The sequence below is a fragment of the Lepidochelys kempii genome, chromosome 2 (genome assembly GCF_965140265.1).
Source record: "Lepidochelys kempii isolate rLepKem1 chromosome 2, rLepKem1.hap2, whole genome shotgun sequence".
Classification (NCBI taxonomy): domain Eukaryota; kingdom Metazoa; phylum Chordata; order Testudines; family Cheloniidae; genus Lepidochelys; species Lepidochelys kempii.
The window spans coordinates 16624816-16648529 of NC_133257.1; the positions used below are offsets into that span (position 1 = coordinate 16624816).

Consider the following 23714-nt stretch of genomic DNA (forward strand, 5'->3'; position numbering starts at 1 on the left):
TGTTCAGTTATCTAAATGCTATCTTCATTGCACTTGAGTGCTTACTTCTGCTATTAAAGGCATTTACTATGAGGGCATGCAACAGAATTCTACAGAATTTTTTCAGAAGCAGCACTTCATACACCTTTTCCATATGACTTACAAAATTCCATGCATGTCTGAACATGAAAATTGATTCTCGAGTAACAAGATCCTGCATGTTGTATGTGCTGTTTGGGTCAGGAGAACAGTCTTAATGCATAATCCCTGAAAAGTCATCCAAGGCTTGGTCTATACTATGGGGGGAGATCAACCTAAAATACGCAACTTCAGCTATGAGAATAGCGTAGCTGAAGTCGACGTATCTTAGGTCAACTTACCTCGCATCCTCACGGCGTGGGGTTGACTGCCGCCGCTCCCTCATTGACTCCGCTTCTGCCTCTCGCCGCGGTGGAGTACAGGAGTCAGTGGTTGAGCGATCGGGGATCGATTTATTGTGTCTACACTGGACGTGATAAATCAATCCCCAATAGATCGATCACTACCCGCCGATCCGGCTGGTAGTGTAGATGTACCCTAAGTTTTTGTTTGTTTTTTAGGATGCCACTGGAACTCCACATAAACTTAAAACAATGCATGGATATTTTACTAGATATTTTTTATAGCTATAGGCCGCCATTTTCAAAGATGGTGGATGCCCAAAGTTAGGGTCCTAAATTCATATTTAGGTACCTGAATAAAAGTGACCTGCTTCTCAAATGAGCTGAGCACCTTAAGCTCCCCGTGATTTCCCTGGGGCCTGTGGGTACTTAGCTGTTCTGAAAATCGGGCCACTTACTTAGGTGTCTGTAAATGAATTTAGGAATCTAACTTTAGGCATCCAGGTTTGAAAATGTCAGCTACAGTATTTACACTAATATTCATTGAAAGATATCATAATCACTTATTTAAGACTTGAAACTATGCTACGTTGGGTTATGATTCCGTCACATCTAAAACACTAAAGATGTTTGTTTAAAACACTAAAGATGGGTTTAGTCAGTACTAGGGAGATCTCCAAGGAAAATTTAGATTCTGTAGAAAGTGGTGTTGATGTTCATTAGATAATACTTTTCCTACTGCGCCAATATTAAATCAATGCCCCAAGATAGTGTTAGAAGCACTCTTCTGGTGCTTTAAGTACTGTCTTTGGGATGAGAAGTAATAAGTTCTAACAACTTCTCATTAAAAATCCAGTGGCGTTTTTGAGTATTAACTCCAGTGTCTAGTCCAAATTCCAGTTTGAATAATTATATTCTGCCTTTCTTAATTTCTCATGGAATTTCAATGAGATGATGAATCCTTCCTGTCCTAAACTAATGTCATGTTTCATTTCACTAGTGGCTAGAGTCACTCATGTATACACTGTGAGGGGAGATTCTTATAGCCAGGGAATATTGGGGGATATAGTGACTTCAAGGTATCTGGAAGCAGTTTAAACAACTTGCTACTTTCTTTTGGATTTTTACAAATTCATTAAATTTTATATGTATACCACATCAACTAGGTGAATATGGACAAGTTGTGGACTAAGAGAAAAAATGTGATATTTACAACATGATATTTAAAAAAAAAATCTAGTTAGATTTTTTCCCACTAGAGAGAAGCAAATTCTTCCCTGTCGTATTACTAAGATTTCTAGCTGAAAGCAATAAAAATATCCATTAAATATGTAGGCATCTTAAATTATCAAGCAAAATACTAATAACGGAGATTTGGACTCTTTTAGGATGAATTGGTTTGGTCAAAAGTACTCAAGGGGTGGCTTGTTCATTGCACTAATCAAAAGGCTAGGTGCAGTTTCACTAGTTGTATGTGGGATTGGGAAGGGAAGGTTGTAGGAGACCTGATTTTATTGTAGATATGTATTATGATAACTTTGAAGGAAGAGGAGAACAGTAAACATGTGCCAAAAATACCCCAAACACAAACACCAGATAATTGTTTAAATATTTACATGGATTCGCTTTGGTCATATTCGTGCCCTTTTTATGTTTACTTCTTGCAAACATTTGAGTAGTCAAGTATGACAATCACAAAATATTCTCAGGAAGCATATTTCAAAGGTTCATGCATAAGTATTTGGGGAAACCAATTTTAATTTTACACACACTACTATTTGCATCAGAAATGCCTGCAGATAATAGTAATGAGACCACATAATTTATGTGAAAAATCATAACTAGCAGCGCACCTTACATTTCAAATATTTGAGATCCATCCATTAATTAAATTTTGGGGAAAATATATATACACGTCAGGAAATTGTAAGCTGCTCACAGATATTCTGTGAAAAGAAAAAGAAGTTAAGCTCAATGAATAAAGGAAGTGTTTGCTGAAAATTATTTGCTCACCTTTACTGGCAAGTTAAAATAACTTTTCCAGAGCAAAAGACAACATTGTATAACCTGTGTTATTAGTGGGGAGCTTGTAATTTTAAAATCAAAAACTAAATCACATTGAACTTGCTGCCATGTTTCTCTTCATTCTTTCTTTGCTGCTTCACAAAAGGATAAGAATGTGATAATAAACCTTTGTTTCCTTTTCTTTCTCTCTTTTTTTTAATTAAAGAGGGCAAAAAGTGAAAGAGAAGCCACCTAGGACTTTGATCACTGCAGAAGGAAAAGTTCTGAATATGAATGAGCCAAAGTATGTGAGGAAAAATAATAACTTTAAATGAGTGAACTAGTACTTTGCTTTTTATAATAGGTTTGTTGAAGGTATTAATGTAACAGGTCAGACAAATTCTAAAATCCAGTGCTGTATTTTGTTTCTGTTGAGGACGCAATGTTAATTATAGCAATATCTTGAAGTTAGAGAACTAATGAATTATCAATCCATTCAAAAATATTTAGCCACTTGTTCTTTAACATTTATAAAACTATTTATCTATAAAGACATCAGATATTTTACTATTTTCCCTTCTAAGGTGTAGGGATCTTGCTAATTGTGGAAACGGGTTAATTATGTTTGACCATTGAAGGTAATTGTATGAACAGGTACCTTAAATGTAGAAAAAATACATCAGAGTAATGTTTCTGGACCAAATATTTGCTTCCACTTGTAGGTGGGATGGAAACCTGGCCGATCTGGGTGATGGAAACCCCCTCTATTGGAATCAGGTTCAGTAGCAGGGGAGAGAGTGGAGCTGGGGGAAAACTCACCTACATTTTATTGCTGACATAGTTATTATGTGATGCTGAAACTTTTCTGGAAGATGTTTCCAGAAACATCAGCAAGGTGGGGAGCCAGCAGCATGGTTCCATTGGAGCTGTGCTTCCTTTTCATTGGGAGAGGGGTAGGAAATAGAGTTGCGGCACAGAGGTTCCCTACAGATTGCCTTTGTCCCCAGCAGCTCCCATAAGATAGCAAGCATCTCTTTCTCCTCTCCTGCTGGAGGGAATGAAGAAGCCCTGTGAAGGAAACGTCATGATATTTCCTGACCCCTAGACAAGTTTTTCTCATGTTGGGAGTGAAATGACACTGGGTATTTTTCCTAAGACCAGGTCAGCTGCAAAAAGCAAAGCTAAGGTAGCTTTTGATGATTAGTGTGGAGAGAATGTTGTTACATCTTTGGAAGGACAATCTAAAGCCATGCACATTTAAGGGCCTTGGAAACTGGCATTTTGATTTTGAGTGGTATGAATGGAGTGAATAGTAGTGGCAGAAGTTTTGGTGTTTATTCCGAGTACATCAGAAGAAGCTCATCCTTGTATTGATGTCTTCACTTTATTATAAAAATGTGTTGACAGCAATACAAAAAAGAGTAATTTTCTGTGCAAAGACAAGTCTATAATAGCTTAAAATTTTGTGTTGACAGTACTGAATTATGGTTCTGAGAGGTACAGACATTTAGAATAAAGCTCTAGCACTATTCCTTTAGAAATAATGTTGCCCAGAGTTTTGCGTTGTCAATAGTTACTTGTGGTATACTATTCATACAGGTCTTCTGCATTGGAATTTATTCAGTGGATTTATGTATATAGGGCCAGATTATGATAGGCAGTTGCACAGGTGTGTGGGAAGCACACAAGGAGCTTCCACCCCCCAAATTTCATGGTCTACACCAGGGCCTGTGACAGTTCCGGTGCTCATTGCACCCCTGCTAGTGAATGGTACCCAAAAGAGAACATAGGAAATACATTCACAGCAAAGCACTTGGAAGGCACGTTCCCTCCCCAGCATGGCTTCCACATTGCATTGCAGAAGCCTAGTAGAGCAAAGTCAGACTTCCCTCGGTGTTGTCTTTGACTATCTACCAGGAAAATAGCTACATCCTGCATAGAAAGGAAGGATATTTCTTTGCTAGATAGGCTGCTATCAAGAGAATGTTGCACTTCCTTTTTCAGCTCTCCATGTGTTGGGGAAATCTGCCTTGCAGGAAAGAGACCTGGAAACATCTCTAGTGCTCATGGGGAAAAAAGGCATGGAGATTTGGAATCATTCTTTTGTAGTCGTCTTCTCTGCACCTTCCCTTCAAAAACACTCCTAATCTAGACAGCTCACTGCTTCATAAAGCCTCCTCAGTCTGACTGTACTGAAATAGAGAAGACTAAAAAGTAACAAATATTACTGGCACATACATTTTATAGTTGAGAGACCCCTTTATTAAAACTTTTAAGAGCTGAATTTTTCCCATCAATTACCTGAAACCCCGTGTATCCGAGCTAGCGTGAGTCTAAACAGCGGCGTAGCCACTGTAGCATGGCTACTGGCAGCAGAGGCACAGCTTAGTTGCGCCATGTATGTGCCCAACGGTTTCACGTGGGTTTGTGCTCAGCCTCCGCCGCCACTACCCATGCCACTGTGACAACACTGCCATCGAACTAGTGCCAGCATGATGTGTACCAGAGCAGAGGAATTACACTCCTAGCTCATGAAGCCACAGATATACCCACATTTTCTACACCCACTAGAAAAGTTTTCACCAGCAGATGTCTCTGTTCCTACAGTGACAGCTGGATTTTAATGAAACTGACCTTGTACGCTACTTCTAATTAGGTTTTCAGTTGAGAAGAAAAAAAACCCGAAAAATAAAACAGAGCCCAGTTCAAACATCAGTAGTGTACACATTCATGTAGTGAAGCTGTAGATGATTCTAAAAAGACCATATGAAGTATTTTCAAAATTATGTTGGTATTAATCTAAAAAATGCTAGAAGTTGAATGTAAAATTATGGAATTATATGCTCACACAAATCAGTTGTATTTATTCTGAAGATTTTCTTTTATCATTGTTACTAGGCTTCATTTCTTTTTGAAAGATGATGAAGAAAACAACCAGTTCATCCTGGATCTTGCTGTTTATAGGTCAGAATTATTTATTATCCTGATATTTGGGAGCAATTGTCACTGCTGTCATACACTGATATGCAGTATTCAAAATTCACCCTTCCCCACACACTGGGACTTTGTGAACGGAACAAAGCATGGGGGGAATGGAAGGAATGGAATCCACCCCCAGAACTGTGGGCAGGTGATGGGGTCCTTCATATCCTGAATAGCCATTGTCCTGTATACTTCTTTTATAGGCGTTCTATATTGTTGGATCCATGTAAGCCCAGTTGCAATGGGCCTTTCCTGAGTCCACAACAGGGGTTCCTTCAGCACCAACCTATTTAGAGTTATGCAAAATCTCCTCTGCCTTCCTCACCCCCGCAAAACCCCCACTCTTTAGCTCTTCTATTCACGATCACTACCCTCTGCACTGCAGTGGAAGAATTTTGCCCCATGTGAGCACCTGGTAGAGTAAAGCTTGTGCAGTTATTAGTTATACAACATGAACCAAGATACGTTCCAGGAATTATTTTGAGGAACTACTCTGGTCTGTGTTATATAGGAGGTCAGACTAGATGATCACACTGGTCCCTTCGGGCCTTGGAATCTATAAAATACTCTTGTTGTGTTGGAGGACTTTTTTCCCTTATACTCTGGTATTTCTGAGTTATCAGAATGCAACTTTGTTTTAAGCTGTGGAAACGCTGTTCAAGTGTTGACGACAATAAGACTTTGAAGCTGGTATGTAGTAGTATGTACTCTTCAGTGAGGATTGCAAACTTCACAAAATTTGAAAAAGTTAGCCAAGAAGTAAAGAAGTTATAATAGAAGGAAGAAGAGAAAGTGATACATTGTACGTCAGTGATGGGCTGAAGAGTGTATAGATTGCTCAGTCAATAGCAGATGTTACTCAAAGTGGATTCTTTACAGCTTACAAACCTTTTTTAACAATATTGAAATGCAAAAATGCTGACTCTTGTGTTGCTGTAGGCCATTACAGTTCATTGAGTTCCTGAAAATTGAATGAAAAAAGTTATTCTTCATATGGGAGTCAGTGTAGCCTAGTGGATAGAGCACTGGACTGGGACTCGAGAGACCTGAGTTGTATTGTGAGCTTGGCCACTGGCTTCTGGGTGACTTTGGGCAAATCACTTCACTTCCCAGTGCCTCAGTTTCCCAATCTGTAAAATTGGGATAATGATATTAACCTTGTTTGTAAAGCACTTTGAGATCTGCTCATGAATAGCGCTTCATAAGAGCTAGGTATTAATAATAATAATTATTAATAATAATTATATTACTAGCTTACAAATTAAACCTCTATAAAGGGGAGTGGCAAGATGGAAGATTTTCATTTGCAAATTAACCAACATCTATTAGGCATGAAACAGGGATAAAAAATATGAGATTAATACAAAAAGCATTCCCACTTTTCATTGTAATTTCCCCAATTATTGTTTATTATTTGTATTGCTATAACAATCCAATGTCCAAATAATAATCTGGGACCCATTATGCTGGCCACTGTGAAAACACTGTCCCAGTCCCAGAGAGCTTAAATTCTAAGATTCTCTCTAGAGCTGTCGATTAATTGCAGTTAACTCACGCGATTAACTCAAAAAAATTAATCGTGATTAATCACAGTTTTAATCACACTGTTAAACAATCAAATACCAATTGAAATGTATTAAATATTTTGGATGTTTTTCTATATTTTCAAATATTTTATTTCAATTTACAACACAGAATACAAAGTGTCCAGTGCTCACTTTATATTATTATTTTTATTACAAATATTTGCACTGTAAAAATGATAAAAGAAACAGTGACAGGTTTCAGAGTGGTAGCCGTGTTAGTCTGTATCAGCAAAAACAATGAGAAGTACTTGTGGCACCTTATAGACTTACAGTATTTTTCAATTCACCTCATACAGGTACTGTAGTGCAATCTATCGTGAAAGTACAACTTACAAATGTAGATTTTTTCATTACATAATTGCACTCAAAAACAAAACAATGTAAAACTTTAGCGCCTACAAGTCTACTCAGTCATAGAATCATAGAATATCAGGGTTGGAAGGGACTTCAAGAGGTCATCTAGTCCAACCCCCTGCTCAAAGCAGGACCAATCCCCAACTAAATCATCCCAGCCAGGGCTTTGTCAAGCCTGACCTTAAAAACTTCTAAGGAAGGAGATTCCACCACCTCCCTAGGTAACACATTCCAGTGTTTCACCCCCCTCCTAGTGAAAAAGTTTTTCCTAATATCCAACCTAAATCTTCCCCACTGCAACTTGAGACCATTACTCCTTGTTCTATCATCTGCTACCACTGAGAACAGTCTAGAGCCATCCTCTTTGGAACCCCCTTTCAGGTAGTTGAAAGTTCAAATCCCCCCTCATTCTTCTCTTCCGCAGACTAAACATCCCCAGTTCCCTCAGCCTCTCCTCATAAGTCATGTGTTCCAGTCCCCTAATCATTTTTGTTGCCCTCCACTGGACTCTTCCCAATTTTTCCACATCCTTCTTGTAGTGGGGGCCCAAAACTGGACACAGTACTCCAGATGAGGCCTCACCAATGTCGAATAGAGGGGAATGATCACGTCCCTCGATCTGCTGGCAATGCCCCTACTTATACATCCCAAAATGCCATTGGCCTTCTTGGCAACAAGGACACATTGTTGACTCATATCCAGCTTCTCGTCCACTGTAACCCCTAGGTTCTTTTCTGCAGAACTGCTGCCGAGCCATTCGGTCCCTAGTCTGTAACGGTACATTGGATTCTTCCGTCCTAAGTGCAGGACTCTGCACTTGTCCTTGTTGAACCTCATCAGATTTCTTTTGGCCCAATCCTCCAATTTGTCTAAGTCCCTCTGTATCCTATCCCTACCCTCCAGCGTATTTACCTCTCCTCTCAGTCATACTTCTTTTTCAGCCAATGGCTCAGAGAATCAAGTTTGTTTACATTTATGGGAGATAATGCTGCCCGCTTCTTATTTACAATGTCACCTGAAAATGAGAACGGGTGTTTGCATGGCACTGTTGTAGCTGGTGTTGCAAGATATTTACATGCCAGGTGTGCTAAAGTTTCATATGCCTCTTCGTGCTTCGTCCATTGTTCCAGAGGACGTGCTTCAATGCTGATGATGCTTATTAAAAAAATAATGCATTAATTAAATTTGTGACTGAACTCCTTGGGAGGGGATTTATGTCTTCTGCTCTGTTTTAACTGTATTCTGCCATATATTTCATGTTATGGTAGTCTCAGATGATGACCCAGCACATGTTGTTCAATTTAAGAACATTTTCACTGCAGATTTGACAAAATGCAAAAAAGGTGCCAATGTGAGATTTCTAAAGATAACTACACCACTTGACCCAAGGTTTAAGAATCTGAAGTGCCTTCCAAAAGCTGTGTGGGATGAGGTGTGGAGCATGTTTTCAGAAGTCTTAAAAGAGCAACACTCTGATGCGGAAACTACAAAACCTGAACCACCAAATAAGAAAATCAACCTTCTGCTGGTGGTATCTTACTCAGATGATGAAAATGAACGTGCGGCGGTCTGCTCTGCTTTGGATCGTTATCGAGCAGACCCTGTCATCAGCATGGACACATGTCCTCTGGAATGGTGGTTGAAACATGAAGGGACATATGAATCTTTAGCACATCTGGCTTGTAAATATCTTGCCGCGCTGGCTACAACAGTGCCATGCGAATGCCTGTTCTCACTTTCAGGTGATATTTTAAATAAGAAACGGGCAGCATTATCTCCTGCAAATGTAAACAATCTTGTTTGTCTGAGCGATTGGCTGAACAAGAAGTAGGACTGAGTGGACTTGTAGGCTCTAAAGTTTTACATTGTTTTATTTTTTAATGCAGTTTTTTTTACATAATTCTACATTTGTAAGTTCAACTTTCATGATAAAGAGATTGCAGTACAGTACTTGTATTAGGTAAATTGACAAAAACTATTTTTTTCTTTTTTACAGTGCAAATATTTGTAATAAAAAATAAATATAAAGTGAGCACTGTACACTTTATATTCTGTGTTGTAATTGAAAAGTAATATATTTGAAAATGTAGAAAAATATCCAAAAATATTTAAGTAAATGGTATTCTATTATTGTTTAACAGAGTGATTAATCGCGCGATTAATCACGAATAATTTTTTTAATCTCTTGAGAGCCCTAATTCTCTCTCATAACTTAATTACATTAGAGGAATCAAATGGAATTTTTTCAAATTGCAAACTCATAATTAATGAGTTGCATTGTCTTAACTGCTTTCCCCTGAACAATGATGGTAACTTACTGAAACTAAATTCACTTTTATTTCATTCTGAAGACATCTGGACAGCTCTCTAATTGATGTTGATGTCCAGCCAACTTACCTCCGCGTAATGGTGAAGGATAAGGTTAGTATTTTCTTGTTACGTTCATTTAAAATTGAGAATTCTACTTTTCACATCTGTTGTTACTCTTTTTCTGGGTGTACCTTTGGCTACTGTAGGGCCTAAATCTTTTCCCATTGAAATCAAGACAAAGCTCTTTCTTACATTAATAGAAGGAAGACTAGACTCTTAGGAACTGATCCAGTGCTTGGTAAAGTTAATTGGAATCCTGCCTATTGACTTCAGTGGGCACTCAGATCCTCAAAGGTATTTAAGTGCCTAACTCCCATTGAAATCAATCAATTAATTTCAATGGAACTTGGGCACCTAAATATCTTTGAGGATTTGGGCCTTTCTGGCTTGTAACTTCAGTTAGACCAAAAAAAAAAAAAGGCATAGGTCTAACTGATTGGTAACCACATAGGTCTGAATAGAAATCAATAGTGTCATTAGGTTAGGAAATAAACATAAAAGTTCAAAAGTACTCACAAGCCCTTTTTAAAATGTATTACTCCAAGTGGTGTGTAACCACACAGAAAAAAGCCACTTACCACACTGATGCTATTTGTGACTAAGACGTGAACTGGGGAGGTATGAACAGTGAAATATACTGGATTCTCCTCTCACAACTTTTTGACACCAAAATAACTTCACCGTTATTCAAGTAGAGACACTGCTTGTTTATGCCAGGTAAAGTGAGACTAGAATTATACCTACAATTTGTAATTTACAGTGGACAGAGAAAACTGGATGTATATTCTGCTGAAAGTCCCTCTTAAGAGACCTTCCATTTTCTGTCTTTTTTGGTGATTTTCAATTTAAATTGAAAACCAGAATCCCTATTTATAATTAAACCAATTGCACAAGCACAAATTTCAAAATTACTTAGACTAACAGTCTATTTCAGACATTCTCATTTAATTGCTAGTATAACTCAAACATCATTTCATATCTTTCTTAAAAGTGTTACTTTTCTATTACAGCAATTCAGGTATGCATATTATATATATTATACACACACATATATTGTAAATGAAGGTTGTTTAACATGCAAATCAGTCATTTGGAATAGTATTATAGAATATATATTACATGATAGGATTCAGAGCTATCCTACTCTTCAGATCAAAGTATATGTTAATGGTATTTCTGTATGTTGTCTATCTGGGTAAACAAATATTTTAATACGATATATTCTATCCTATTTTCCTTTAGCCATTTCAACTTGTGCTTCCTGCAGAGGTGAAGCCAGATAGCAGCTCTGCTAAAAGATCTCAGACAACTGGACATTTAGTTATCAGCATGCCAAAGGTATGTAAATTCATTTGGACAGACACCATACAAAGCTACTTATATATCAACAGTACTTTGAGAAACATTTATAGATTGTACCTGAAATATGTTACTAGCTAATGGAATAAGGTCAACATTTACTGTCAGAACTCATATCTATTAGAAAGAGCTTTACATACAGACAGAATAAATCATGTGGTTCAGACCTAAGATTTTCTCTTTCTTTCTTTCTTTCTTTTTCTTTTTAAGTTTTACAAAAAATAATCCTATGAGAACTGTTTAACTATTCATTTAAAACAAAAACTGCAGTATTTAGTATTTAAATATTTCATGAAGAATTTGCAGTCCACACAGAGAAGGGTTGTGGTTGCTCATGAGGACCAGAAAATTAAAAAAACAACAACAAGGAGTCTTTGTGGCACCTTAGAGATTAACAGATTTATTTGGGCATAAATTTATGGGCTTATGCCCAAATAAATTTGTTAGTCTCTAAGGTGCCACAAGGACTCCTCGTTGTTTTTGCTGATAAAGACTAACACAGCTACCTTTCAGAAAATTTAAACTGACTATAGATAGACAAGTCTACTTTCTACTCTAAGCTGAGTGAAATGAGAAAAATACTTTAAAACATATGAATGCTTCGCATATATATGATGCAGACTACATTACATTACGGCCCAAGTATGCTGGTCCAGCCAACCTTTGTTTGGCACAGGACTGCTGGGTTGGGGCAGAGTTACCTTTGTGCTTCCCTATCCTTTTAGCATAAATTAGAGCATCGCTGAAGCTGCTGTGACTTACCATAGCCAGGATTGAAGGATGACTGGAGAACTAGGTGCTCTGGCCACACCCCTTGCATCATATGACATGCTCTTATGCTGTGCAGCCAGTAAAAGATGGTGTTCGAACTGGCTATGCCAGCTATTCACTGTCCTGGGCATCCTCTTACACAAGAGGAATCCCCAGCTGCCCAGCTAGGGCAGTTTTCCCTTTCCCATGATTCATTGCTAAGGGGATGCAAGTAGGGGTTGAGGATCTGGCCCTATATTTAAAATTCTTTCAGGAACCATAAGCTATGATGGTAGCCGTAAGATAAAAACTGTATTTTTTAATGTCTTTTATTCTAACAAAGTTCTTCTTAAATTTTTATTTCTCTTACTCTAGTTCCATGTCTTAGATCTAGTCTGTTTCCCTCAAGTTGCACGCCATCTGTCCTCCCCTGCCTGGAGAGCCCCTCATTAACTCATATACTGTAGCTCTAACAACAAGCTTACAGCTTCACCAATAGCTGGAAGTATGCCTATGATTTCACTCCCTTGATCAAGATTCACATCTTGATAATGTTCAAAATGCACTTAGATGAAAGCCTGATAAATTTGTGCTTTTCTTAAATTGATTTCTTTGAAACTTGGGCTCTGACATTAGGCATCTTGGTTGATGCACCTTCTGAATGTTTGTTTGAACAGTATGACTTCTGCATAGATATTCACTTATCCTTTCAATTTTTTAAAATACTAATACATGCCTATCCTATGCCCTTGGTCTCCTTACAATATATTAAAAGGTACAATATCCCAGATAGTCTCTAAATATATTCAAATATACTGTCTAAAATTACCTGCCAAGAAAGCCAGTCCTACATATGCTATGTGAATATTCCCTCTTTAATATTACAGTTTGGATTGTATTTACCCTGTGATTCGCTTTGTGTTTTAGCCAAGTTATTTACATGAGGGTTTGGAATTACTAAGTGCCTTGATCTTTAAGGGTGAAATTCAAGCTGCCAGATCACAGCAGAATTATGAAGAATGGGGAAGTCTGCTGAATAGAGGGCCAGAGAACAGGGAAGCTGCACGGCCCCCTCCACATTTCTGTGCCATGCTTATGCATTTGTCCACTCCACACATGTGCGTGTGAGACAGGAGCAGGATGCTGTAAGGCATGCTGACCCCTGTTGCCAGTGGGTCCAGAAACTGCATGGATCCACTGGCCTGAAAATGCATGTATGATAGGAGCAGCTTCTCTGCCCATACCTCGCAGCAGTGGCTGCTCAGCAGATACACACTGGCTACTCTATGTTGCAGTGACAGATTTCATTCTTCATCCTATGCACATGTAGCAGAGCACATAGCTTGTTTAGCTGGGATGTAGACTATTTTCCAGAATTACAGGAGCCCTACTCACACTATGGAGACATACCCCAGAAGGCATCTCTGGGCTTTTTCAGGTGTTTTAAAAGCATAATTAATAAAGGTTAGCAACACTATGGAGAACACCAGCGAGGCTCATTTAGGCTAATATAGCTGAGATCATCAGCATTACTTGTGAGTATTCATTTGGTAATATCTAGCTTAATATGCATTCCCAGAATAAAAATTGAGAGTTTATGCAGAGTTCTCTCAGGATGTGTCAGTGATAAGGCAAGCCTAATAATTATCCTGCACTATGTTTAACCTTTGTATTCTAGATTTACAATTATTTCCAAAAGAAAATGATTTGCAACTAGATAAATGAGCTAGCAAATTCTTTACATTACTGAAACTTAAAACATATTATATAATCTAAGTAAATAGGCTTCTTCCCTGTAGGCTTTCTGTAATACTCTGGAAAGGCCAATCACAGTAGTGACCTGATCCAAAGCCAGTTAAGTCAATAAGAATCTCTTCATTGTCTTCAGTGGGCTTTGAATCAGGCCCCTAACACCTTTCAACACTCATCATCCTCCATTCTGTTCATAGCTTTCAGTTCTTTTAAAAGCAAAAATAAATGAGCCTTTGTCTTTCTCCTCTGTGACCTTGGTGTAACTCAGATTCTGGAGAGAATAAATTCCACATGAAGTAAAAGAAAACATTTCATGTTTCCAGTCACATTGCTGTTAATTCTGAGAATTATTATCCTTGCTTCTTTTGCAGCAAGGATAATAATTTTCAGTATATTTTCAGCTTGTACTAAGCAGATCCCTTTCTACATCCCTCTGAACAATTATATTAAAATAGCTCTCTTTTCTATTCTCTTGCAAAGTCCTCCAGCTGTCTGAATAGTCCAAATAATAGCAATAACAATTAACAGAAATCTCCTCTTTCAGAATCAATGTTGATAAAGTATAATAGTTACGAATTAATTTTTAAAATTTGTGTGTGGTTATTTACAAACATCATAATATTTTTCCTCAAGTGATTGTCCACATGTATTCCATAACTGGTGCACATGTGCCACATGCATGTAAGATTGGATTCTTTTCAAATAACAGCATCCGGTCGGGCTGTGCCTTTGTTTTGAATACTCTCACTCTTCATAGCTGAGGGCATAGAGGACTGAGTGGCTGGACTGCCCTCCAAGTCTTTCTTACCACCTGTGGCAGAGAAACAGAACCCTTACAGAGTCCGCATCTCTGCCCAATGTGTGATTGTTTATGTTTTCTGCTTGTTAGGAGTGTTCCGTAGTAAAGTTAGTTTAGTTTAATTAAACTAGTTGGCCGAAAAGAAGACAAAATCTTCAGCTTTGGGGGTGCCTTTTATACCTGACCCTGGTGGACATGGCAGAGACGAAACCCCCAGCATTCAAATCCTGTCCCTCCTGTGAGGCAGCTATTCCCATTGATGATGAACGCCCAAAGTTCCTCTTCTCTCCCAGTGAAGCACAGATTCCAGATAAGTGCTTGATATGTGCTTTTTTCAAAGAAGGCACACAAAGCGAGGAAATCCTGCCTAAAATTCTTCCACTTGGAGAGATTCATGCGGTCATCCTCTGAGCCCAAGAGGAAGAAGACTGACAAATAGGCCCCGACCGTCTCTGTGAGTGCTTTGGTAAACCATGGGTCCACTCTGATCTTCAGGGCTCATTTCTCATGAAGAGAATTCCACCTATCTCAACCCTATCTTCTAAGAAGAGAGAAAAGAAAAATCACTTCTCCTAGGGTGGCCATCCACTTCAAGCACACCCAAAGATATCAGTCAGAACGTGCTCAGACTCATGGGTCATCTGGCCTCCTGCAACTGCGTGAAGCAGTTTGCCCAATTTTACCTATGATGCATGCAAGGGTGGTTGAGATCAGTGTATCTACCCTACAGACACCACATAGACATGATGGTTGTGATTCTATATGAAGTTCTCTCTTAGTTAAACTGCTAAAAGGATACTCTACACTTGTGCAGTGGAGTACCAGTCTCCCCACCCCTACCTACCAAGCTGTTGGTGACAGACACTTCCTCTCTCAGATGGGGAACTCATCTGGACTACCTTCCAAATCAAAGCCTGTAAGTTCCTGGAGCTAGGAGCCATTTGATTACGATGCACGGTGTATCGGCCCATGCTTCAAGGACCTGCAGCAGTGTAGTACATCTACAAGCAGGGAGGGCGTGGACATCCCCACTCTGCCAACAAGCAGTCTGTCTATAGAAGTAGTAAATTCATCATCGCATCACACCAGTGGCTCTGCAACTCTCAAGCTTACAAAACTCCCTAGCCAACAAGCTCAGCAGGCAATACTCAGACAATGACAGGTGTCCTGCGGAACATCTTTTACAAGTGGACTATCCAAGAATCTGGCTGTATTTTAAAGAATCTCTATTGAGGTTACAGGGACAAACCATCCCGATGTGTAGAAAGAATAGTAAATATGGCAGGCGACCAGCTTGGCTTAACAGTGAAATCCTTGCTGACCTTGAACACAAAAAAGAAGCTTACAAGAAGTGGAAAATTGGACAAATGACCAAGGAAGAGTATTAAAATATTGCTCGGGCATGCAGGAGTGAAATCAGGAAGGCCAAATCACACCTGGAGTTGCAGCTAGCAAGAGATGTTAAGAGTAACAAGAAGGGTTTCTTCAGGTATGTTAGCAACAAGAAGAAAGTCAAGATAAGTGTGGGCCCCTTACTGAATGATGGAGGCAACCTAGTGACAGAGGTTGTGGAAAAAGCTAATGTACTCAATACTTTTTTTGCCTCTGTCTTCACGAACAAGGTCAGCTCCCAGACTACTGCACTGGGCAGCACAGCATGGGGAGGAGGTGACCAGCCCTCTTTGGAGAAAGAAGTGGTTCGGGACTATTTAGAAAAGCTGGACGAGCACAAGTCCATGGGGCCAGATGCGCTGCATCTGAGAGTGCTAAAGGAGTTGGCGGATGTGATTGCAGAGCCATTGGCCATTATCTTTGAAAACTCATGGCGATCGGGGGAAGTCCCGGAAGACTGGAAAAAGGCTAATGTAGTGCCCATCTTTAAAAAAGGGAAGATGGAGAATCCTGGGAACTACAGGCCAGTCAGCCTCACCTCAGTCCCTGGAAAAATCATGGAGCAGGTCCTCAAGGAATCAATTCTGAAGCACTTACAGGAGAGGAAAGTGATCAGGAACAGCATGGATTCACCAAGGGCAAGTCATGCCTGACTAATCTAATTGCCTTCTATGATGAGATAACTGGCTCTGTGGATGAGGGGAAAGCGGTGGATGTGTTGTTCCTTGACTTTAGCAAAGCTTTTGACACGGTCTCCCACAGTATTCTTGCCAGCAAGTTAAAGAAGTATGGGCTGGATGAATGCACTATAAGGTGGATAGAAAGTTGGCTAGATTGTCGGGCTCAACGGGTAGTGATCAATGGCTCCATGTCTAGTTGGCAGCCGGTATCAAGTGGAGTGCCCCAAGGGTCGGTCCTGGGGCCGGTTTTGTTCAATATCTTCATAAATGATCTGGAGGATGGCGTGGATTGCACCCTCTGCAAGTTTGCAGATGACTCTAAACTGGGAGGAGAGGTAGATATGCTGGAAGGTAGGGATAGGATACAGAGGGCCCTAGACAAATTAGAGGATTGGGCCAAAAGAAATCTGATGAGGTTCAACAAGGACAAGTGCAGAGTCCTGCACTTAGGACGGAAGAACCCCGTGCACCGCTACAGACTAGGGACCGAATGGCTCGGCAGCAGATCTGCAGAAAAGGACCTAGGGGTTACAATGGACGAGAAGCTGGATATGAGTCAACAGTGTGCCCTTGTTGCCAGGAAGGCCAATGGCATTTTGGGGTGTATAAGTAGGGACATTACCAGCAGATTGAGGGATGTGATCGTTCCCCTCTATTCAACATTGGTGAGGCCTCATCTGGAGTACTGTGTCCAGTTTTGGGCCCCACACTACAAGAAGGATGTGGAAAAATTGGAAAGAGTCCAGCGGAGGGCAACAAAAATGATTAGGGGACTGGAACACATGACTTATGAGGAGAGGCTGAGGGAACTGGGATTGTTTAGTCTGCGGAAGAGAAGAATGAGGGGGGATTTGATAGCTGCTTTCAACTACCTGAAAGGGGGTTCCAAAGAGGATGGATCTAGACTGTTCTCAGTGGTAGCTGATGACAGAACAAGGAGTAATGGTCTCAAGTTGCAGTGGGGGAGGTTTAGGTTGGATATTAGGAAAAACTTTTTCACTAGGGGGGGGTGAAACACTGGAATGCGTTACCTAGGGAGGTGGTGGAATCTCCTTCCTTAGATATTTTTAAGGTCAGGCTTAACAAAGCCCTGGCTGGGATGATTTAGTTGGGGATTGGTCCTGCTTTGAGCAGGGGGTTGGACTAGATGACCTCCTGAGGTCCCTTCCAACGATGATATTCTATGATTCTATGAATAGACTTATTTGTCATGAACCAGAACAACAAGTGTCTGAAGGGGTCCAACCCAGACTCACTGTTGGATGCCTTCCTCATTCCTTGGGCATCAGACTTCATTGTATGCATACCCACCTATTCCATTAATACTGAGGGTCCTGAGGAAGGTCAGACATGCTGCAGCATGATCATATTGGTAGCTCCTGCATGACCCACACAGTTTTGATATTCAGACATGATGAATCTATCAGCACAGCCCCCAGCCAAACTTCCAGAGCCACCTGATGTGATAATGCAGAGCAAAGGCCAGATTGGTTGCTGGCTGGCTGACGGTCATGGTCAGATCCTGCTCCATGGATGTCCATATCCATTCTTGTTTGTACTAGAAAAGATTCCACTAGACTGACTTGTGTAACAAAATAGGAAAAGTTTCAGAGTAACAGCCGTGTTAGTCTGTATTCGCAAAAAGAAAAGGAGTACTTATGGCACCTTAGAGACTAACCAATTTATTTGAGCATGAGCTTTTGTGAGCTACAGCTCACTTCATCGGATGCATACCGTGGAAACTGCAGCAGACTTTATATACACACGGAGATCATGAAACAATACCTCCTCCCACCCCACTGTCCTGCTGGTAATAGCTTATCTAAAGTGATCATCAAGTTGGGCCATTTCCAGCACAAATCCAGGTTTTCTCACCCTCCACCCCCCCACACACAAACTCACTCTCCTGCTGGTAATAGCCCATCCAAAGTGACAACTCTCTACACAATGTGCATGATAATCAAGGTGGGCCATTTCCTGCACAAATCCAGGTTCTCTCACCCCCTCACCCCCCTCCAAAAACACACACACACAAACTCACTATCCTGCTGGTAATAGCTCATCCAAAGTGACCACTCTCCCTACAATGTGCATGATAATCAAGGTGGGCCGTTTTGGGATCAGAAAAACACGTACTCCAGCTACAAACCTCAATACCAGCTAGTTTGGATTAAAGTCTTAAAGCATCTGAGACTTTCCATCCATTCCAGAAGAGTCCAGTCCACTTGGCAGCTATTTGTGTTCATCCTGTTCCTATTGAAGGTCACACAGTCTTCTCACACCCCACAGTTGCTACATCTCTTAATTGTCTAATTCATGTCTTTCTTCCAATCAGAGAGACTCCACCTTCTGGAACTTCAACACTGTGTTATTGGCATTCATGTCAGCCATCTTTTGATCCTAAGACAACCTGTTCTTTATGTCACCTGTCTATGAAACCCACCCTCTTAGTGGATATCTCTTCAGCCCAAAGAATAGGAGAGTCCCAAACCCTCATGGCAGGACTTCCTTGTACAGTATTTCGGAAGGACAAGGTGACACAAAAGCCTCACCCGAAGTTCTTGCCTAAAGTTGTCTCTGACTTTTTCACCTGAATCAAGACATCCATCTGCCAGTTTTCTTTTCCAAGCCTCATACTAGTCAAGGGGAGGTGAAGCTTCACATTTTGGATGTTGTCCAGTCCTCTTACTATCTGGACAGGACAAAACTATTCAGGAGTTCCCTAGACTGTTTCTGGCCTTTGCTGACAGGATGAAAGGTCAGTCAGTATCTACCCAAAGACTATCTAAATGGGTTTCTGACTGAATCAGAACTTGTTATGTGATAGTTCACTTGAAACCACCGTAGATTAGAACCTACTTTTGCTCAAGCAGCCTCTGCAGCTTCCTAAGGGGCACCTTAGAGATTTGTAGAGCAGCTACTTGGAGTTCAAGTCGTATCTTAATCCAGGACTACTTGGTAGGTGGCTCCAAATCCAATGCTCAGTTTGGCAGAGCTGTCTTTATTTCAGTAGATTCTGAGCACTCGCTTCCAAGCAGAGGTCACTGCTTGTGAGCCACCAGAAATTGAAATACACGTGGGCAATCACTCAAAGAAGAAAGAATGGATTACTTACTCTACAGTAACTGTAGTTCTTATAGAGATGTGTTGTCTACATTTATTCCATGACCTGCCCTCCTTCTCTGCTCTTATAGATCCTAGATCATCTGGATTCCATTTTAGTGAAGGAATTGGTTCAGATGTGATCACGTTGTTAAAAGCTCAAGACAGTCAGAAAAATATTACATAAAATGTTCGTGTTTCCACAGTTCTTTATTTAAAAGATTGTTTAAATGCTTTTGCGCATAAATCCCAGGATATGTTGTTTCAGAGTAGCAGCCGTGTTAGTCTGTATTCGCAAAAAGAAAAGGAGGACTTGTGGCACCTTAGAGACTAACCAATTTATTAGAGCATAAGCTTTCGTGAGCTACAGCTCACTTCCTCAGATGCATATCGTGGAAACTGCAGCAGGCTTTATATATAAAGTATAAAGCCTGCTGCAGTTTCCACGATATGCATCTGAGGAAGTGAGCTGTAGCTCACGAAAGCTTATGCTCTAATAAATTGGTTAGTCTCTAAGGTGCCACAAGTCCTCCTTTTCTTTTTGAGGATATGTTGTGACAGCTCTGGTTATGTATTTTTATTCCAGGTTCAAGAAATAATTATGGCTAACCGAAAAACACCCACTTTGGTCAAACCTTCTGACAGCAACAAACTGCAGACAAATATAAAAAGGTAACTTTGCTTTTTCTTTCTTTACAGCCTATATGTTTTTGCACATTAGTTATTTACTCATCAGGCTATTGCTGCCCAGTGAGTATATAATCGTTCAAAGTATGAAAATATTGATTTGTACAAAGTAACACTTTACATAAAAGCTTTAGACAAATGGTCTGTCCAGTACTGTTTATAAAGTGATCTGTTCCAAAAACAGAGCCAAAAAAGAGCTTATTACTACAGAGCAGTTGTGTTCCATCAACTGTCATTCAGACTATTAAGCTAGAATGCAGTAAAACCAAAATCTTTTCTCAAGAATTGCCTCTATAGATCCTCTACTCTGCAGCACAAGTCCTAGAACTACCCAGAAAGCAATTACTTTTGGGACTGTATAACAAATCCAAATGATCAGTGGAAAGTTATGTAGGCACTACAGTTGACCTACTGCACAAATCTCCACTTTTTTCCCCCTCCATCACCATAGGCAGTGGTTCTGGGAACCAATGCATCATATCAGCCCATTCTATGTTGTAATAAAAGCAGTGTTTGGTAGCAGTTTAAAAGTTCATTTTTAAGGTTAAAAATAACTTGTTAGTTTGTAGTAGATGTTGTTTTGAGTTTAATTCCGCTATTGCTTGGTTTCATTCTGTTCTAACATGGTACATCCAGATAAAAAGTCTAGGTATAAATAGTGTCTGTCATGATAATAGGATGTCTATCATGGACCTGCACACCCAGGTTTCTGAATAGTCTTACATAGGAGCATTCCCTATGATACTCTCATGTTGCACTGGATTTACCCCTTGGCTTGTATTACTGCTGATAATGCAGGAAACCTTTAGTACCCAGCTGTCTTTCTTCTGTTCAGATTATCTCAACGGAATGAACTCCCTCCCAATCTGGGACAGCTGTGCTCTAGAATCCAAGAAGCCAGTGCTCTTACCTAGAAACCCAAGGGTTCAAATCTATTAGCAAAACCAATTAACAGAGCTTCTGTTCTAAATTCGTATGAAAAAGCAGCAGCATGGATCCTGGACACTCTTCTTGAGCCCAGTGTATGGAACCAGTGGGCAAATAGTACTGTAAGGGCAATGAATGTTTAATTGTCAAGTAGTAGTGGTGAGGTACAGCTGCAAGGGCACGTCTTTTTTTAGATTACATGCATAACGAGCAGAAGATAGAATCATTACAGAGAAGGTAAATACGTCTAGACGTTCCTTGTGAGCTGCAAGCAATGCACTTAGCAATCAAGCAAAAGTGTGGCAGTGGCTAGGACAATCTGTTAGCATTGATGACTGAGGACTTCTAATTTCTTTCAGGAGGTCCATAGCAAAGTGTATTGGACTTCCCTTTTTAGAAGCAATAGATCTTTTCAGCAGAAAGACAAATGAGACCCTAGAGACACTCAAGGAGCCCAGTCAACAGCCAAGTTTCTTCTTTAGGAAGAAATATACCATCCTTCTTTAGACACCTGCTAGCACAGTCATCTCAGTTCCAAGTGTTTCAAACCAGTCTTCCTAAGCACCATGTGAGCTTTCAACAGGTGGGTGATCCTCTTTAGCTCCTTTGGTTCCACCTGCATAGTAGAGCATTAGACAACAGTTAAAGTGGACATCCCTGAGGCCCTGCACTAAATCTGGGTATAGAATCCAGTCATTTTTCATTTGGAAACCATCTTTTTTTTTTCCTTGCAGCCTTAAGTGAAAGAAGGTTCGTCGGTGGTATGGGAAGGAGGCATACAGTGTGGCCTTTCTATAATTTCTGATACCTGATGATCCAGAGATACTCCATGCCACAAGGATAACAAGTTGTGTCCACAAAAAGGGAATCTGGGACTCAATCCAATTGATGATATTCTCCTAAATCCCCACAATACTTTTTGTAAACATGCCTTTTCTGAGTGCAGATATTGATTTACTTTGTTGGAGGCAAACTACACATTTACAATCAAAACGGAAATAGGAAAGAGGTACTTTGAATGTACAGAGCTTATCAAGAAAAGAAAAAGTTTTGACCCCTGTAGCTGACAAGTAGCTACAGTAACTATCCAGACATTAAAGAATCCTGAATAGCTGTCTCTTAGATTACAGGAGAGCATTCATTACAACAATTACACTTGAGGATTACAGAACTCTCAGCTAAATTCTTCTTCACAAACATACAATCTGTTAGACCACAGTGTTTGAAAACCTCTTTAACTCTGCTATCTTGAATACATGATAATACAGTCATCACTTCTGCTACCTACACAAGATCTATTCTGAGATTTTATACAAAACTACTATTTATAAAGGGAACATAAAATTTTCAGCAATTAAAGAGACAACTTTTCCTTTTTGGTGGGAGGAGTCAGAGGTTCAGGTTGGAAGTAAGGCAAAAATAAGTTTTAACTCCCCTCTCCCCCCAAAAAACACCTTTGAACATACAAGCATGCACACCCTTGAATCTCCTTCAATATCCCATGGGAGGATTTATTTAGCTTGTTTCCACTGGAATTCAGGAAAATCCTGGGACTGTTTCTATTGGACTTTGGGTCAGTAACATTTTGCTTTTAAATATCCAAAAACCTTAATTTGGGGCCACATTTGACATGATACCATCTCTTTAATCAGAAGAGCAGATTGGGCAGGAGAAACCATAAAATGCTGCTTCAGCACACGAATTCCTCGGGGCAGAAAGCTTGCAGATGAGGCCTCATAGTAGCAGAGGAGCTGTGCACCACCAGCCACTTACTGAGTATTTGGAGAGGTGTATTTCAGTCCAAGTGTGCTTGTTCCAGCTTCAACTGTGGAATGGTAAAGACTCCTACAGCTGGGTCAGGGCCTTTTAAACAACAGGGTTACTGTTACAAAGTGATTACTTACCAGGTATATGAACTTGGACTCCTGGAGCGCCGGTCGGGCAAAGTGGGGCAAGCCCCTGTGTCCCGACCCTGTTCCCCAGGTGGAGCACCAGGCAGAGCAGAGCAAGCCCCTGCGTCCTGACCCCGCTCCCCGACTGGAGCACCTGGCAGGCAGGCAGAGCAGGGCAAGCCCCCTGCGCCCTGATCCCGCTCCTCAGCTCAAGCACCGGGCAGGTGAACAAAGTGTGGCAAACCCCTGTGCCCTGACCCCGCTCCCTGGCAGGAGCATTGGGCAGAGCGGGTTGGGGCACCAAGGCGCCTAAATTTGCTGGGGCCATTGGGCACAGGCCCCATTTTCCCAGCGGCTAATCCGCTACTGATCTCTGAAAGACTATATTAGAAGAAAATGGTTTATGAATCATCTGCCAAAATATGGAATACATACCATGCTTTGTTGAGTGGGACAATGAGAAGCCAGTAAGACTCAATGGTATAGAGTTGGTTTGTGTGAAAATTTAAATACCTTGGTTCATTGTTGAGCCATAATGGGAATGTGGATGCAGATGTTAGGGGCTGCTTTGAAGAGCGCTTGGTGTAAATGTAGGGAATTGACAGAATAAGAGTATGCCAAGTAAACTAAGGAACAAAGTATATAAGGTCACAATAAGGCCATCATGACATGTGGGTTGGAATTCTGGCCAGTGAGGAACAGAGAAGAACAACTATTTC

General features: G+C 40.4%; 1 protein-coding gene across 3 annotated transcripts in view; it reads left to right on the forward strand.

The window, feature by feature from the left end:
• Nucleotides 1-23714, forward strand: part of DNAAF11 (dynein axonemal assembly factor 11) — a 54288-nt gene that overhangs the window by 24455 nt on the left and 6119 nt on the right. For 2 of the 3 annotated variants that reach the window (XM_073330107.1, XM_073330110.1), the window contains 5 exons: nucleotides 2590-2667; nucleotides 5262-5327; nucleotides 9637-9706; nucleotides 10898-10993; nucleotides 20076-20161. In XM_073330107.1, coding sequence (XP_073186208.1) covers nucleotides 2590-2667; nucleotides 5262-5327; nucleotides 9637-9706; nucleotides 10898-10993; nucleotides 20076-20161 — 396 coding nt within the window. Of the gene's footprint in view, nucleotides 1-2589; nucleotides 2668-5261; nucleotides 5328-9636; nucleotides 9707-10897; nucleotides 10994-20075; nucleotides 20162-21837; nucleotides 22221-23714 lie in introns of those variants that run through there. The other variant, XM_073330108.1, reaches the window with a different exon arrangement.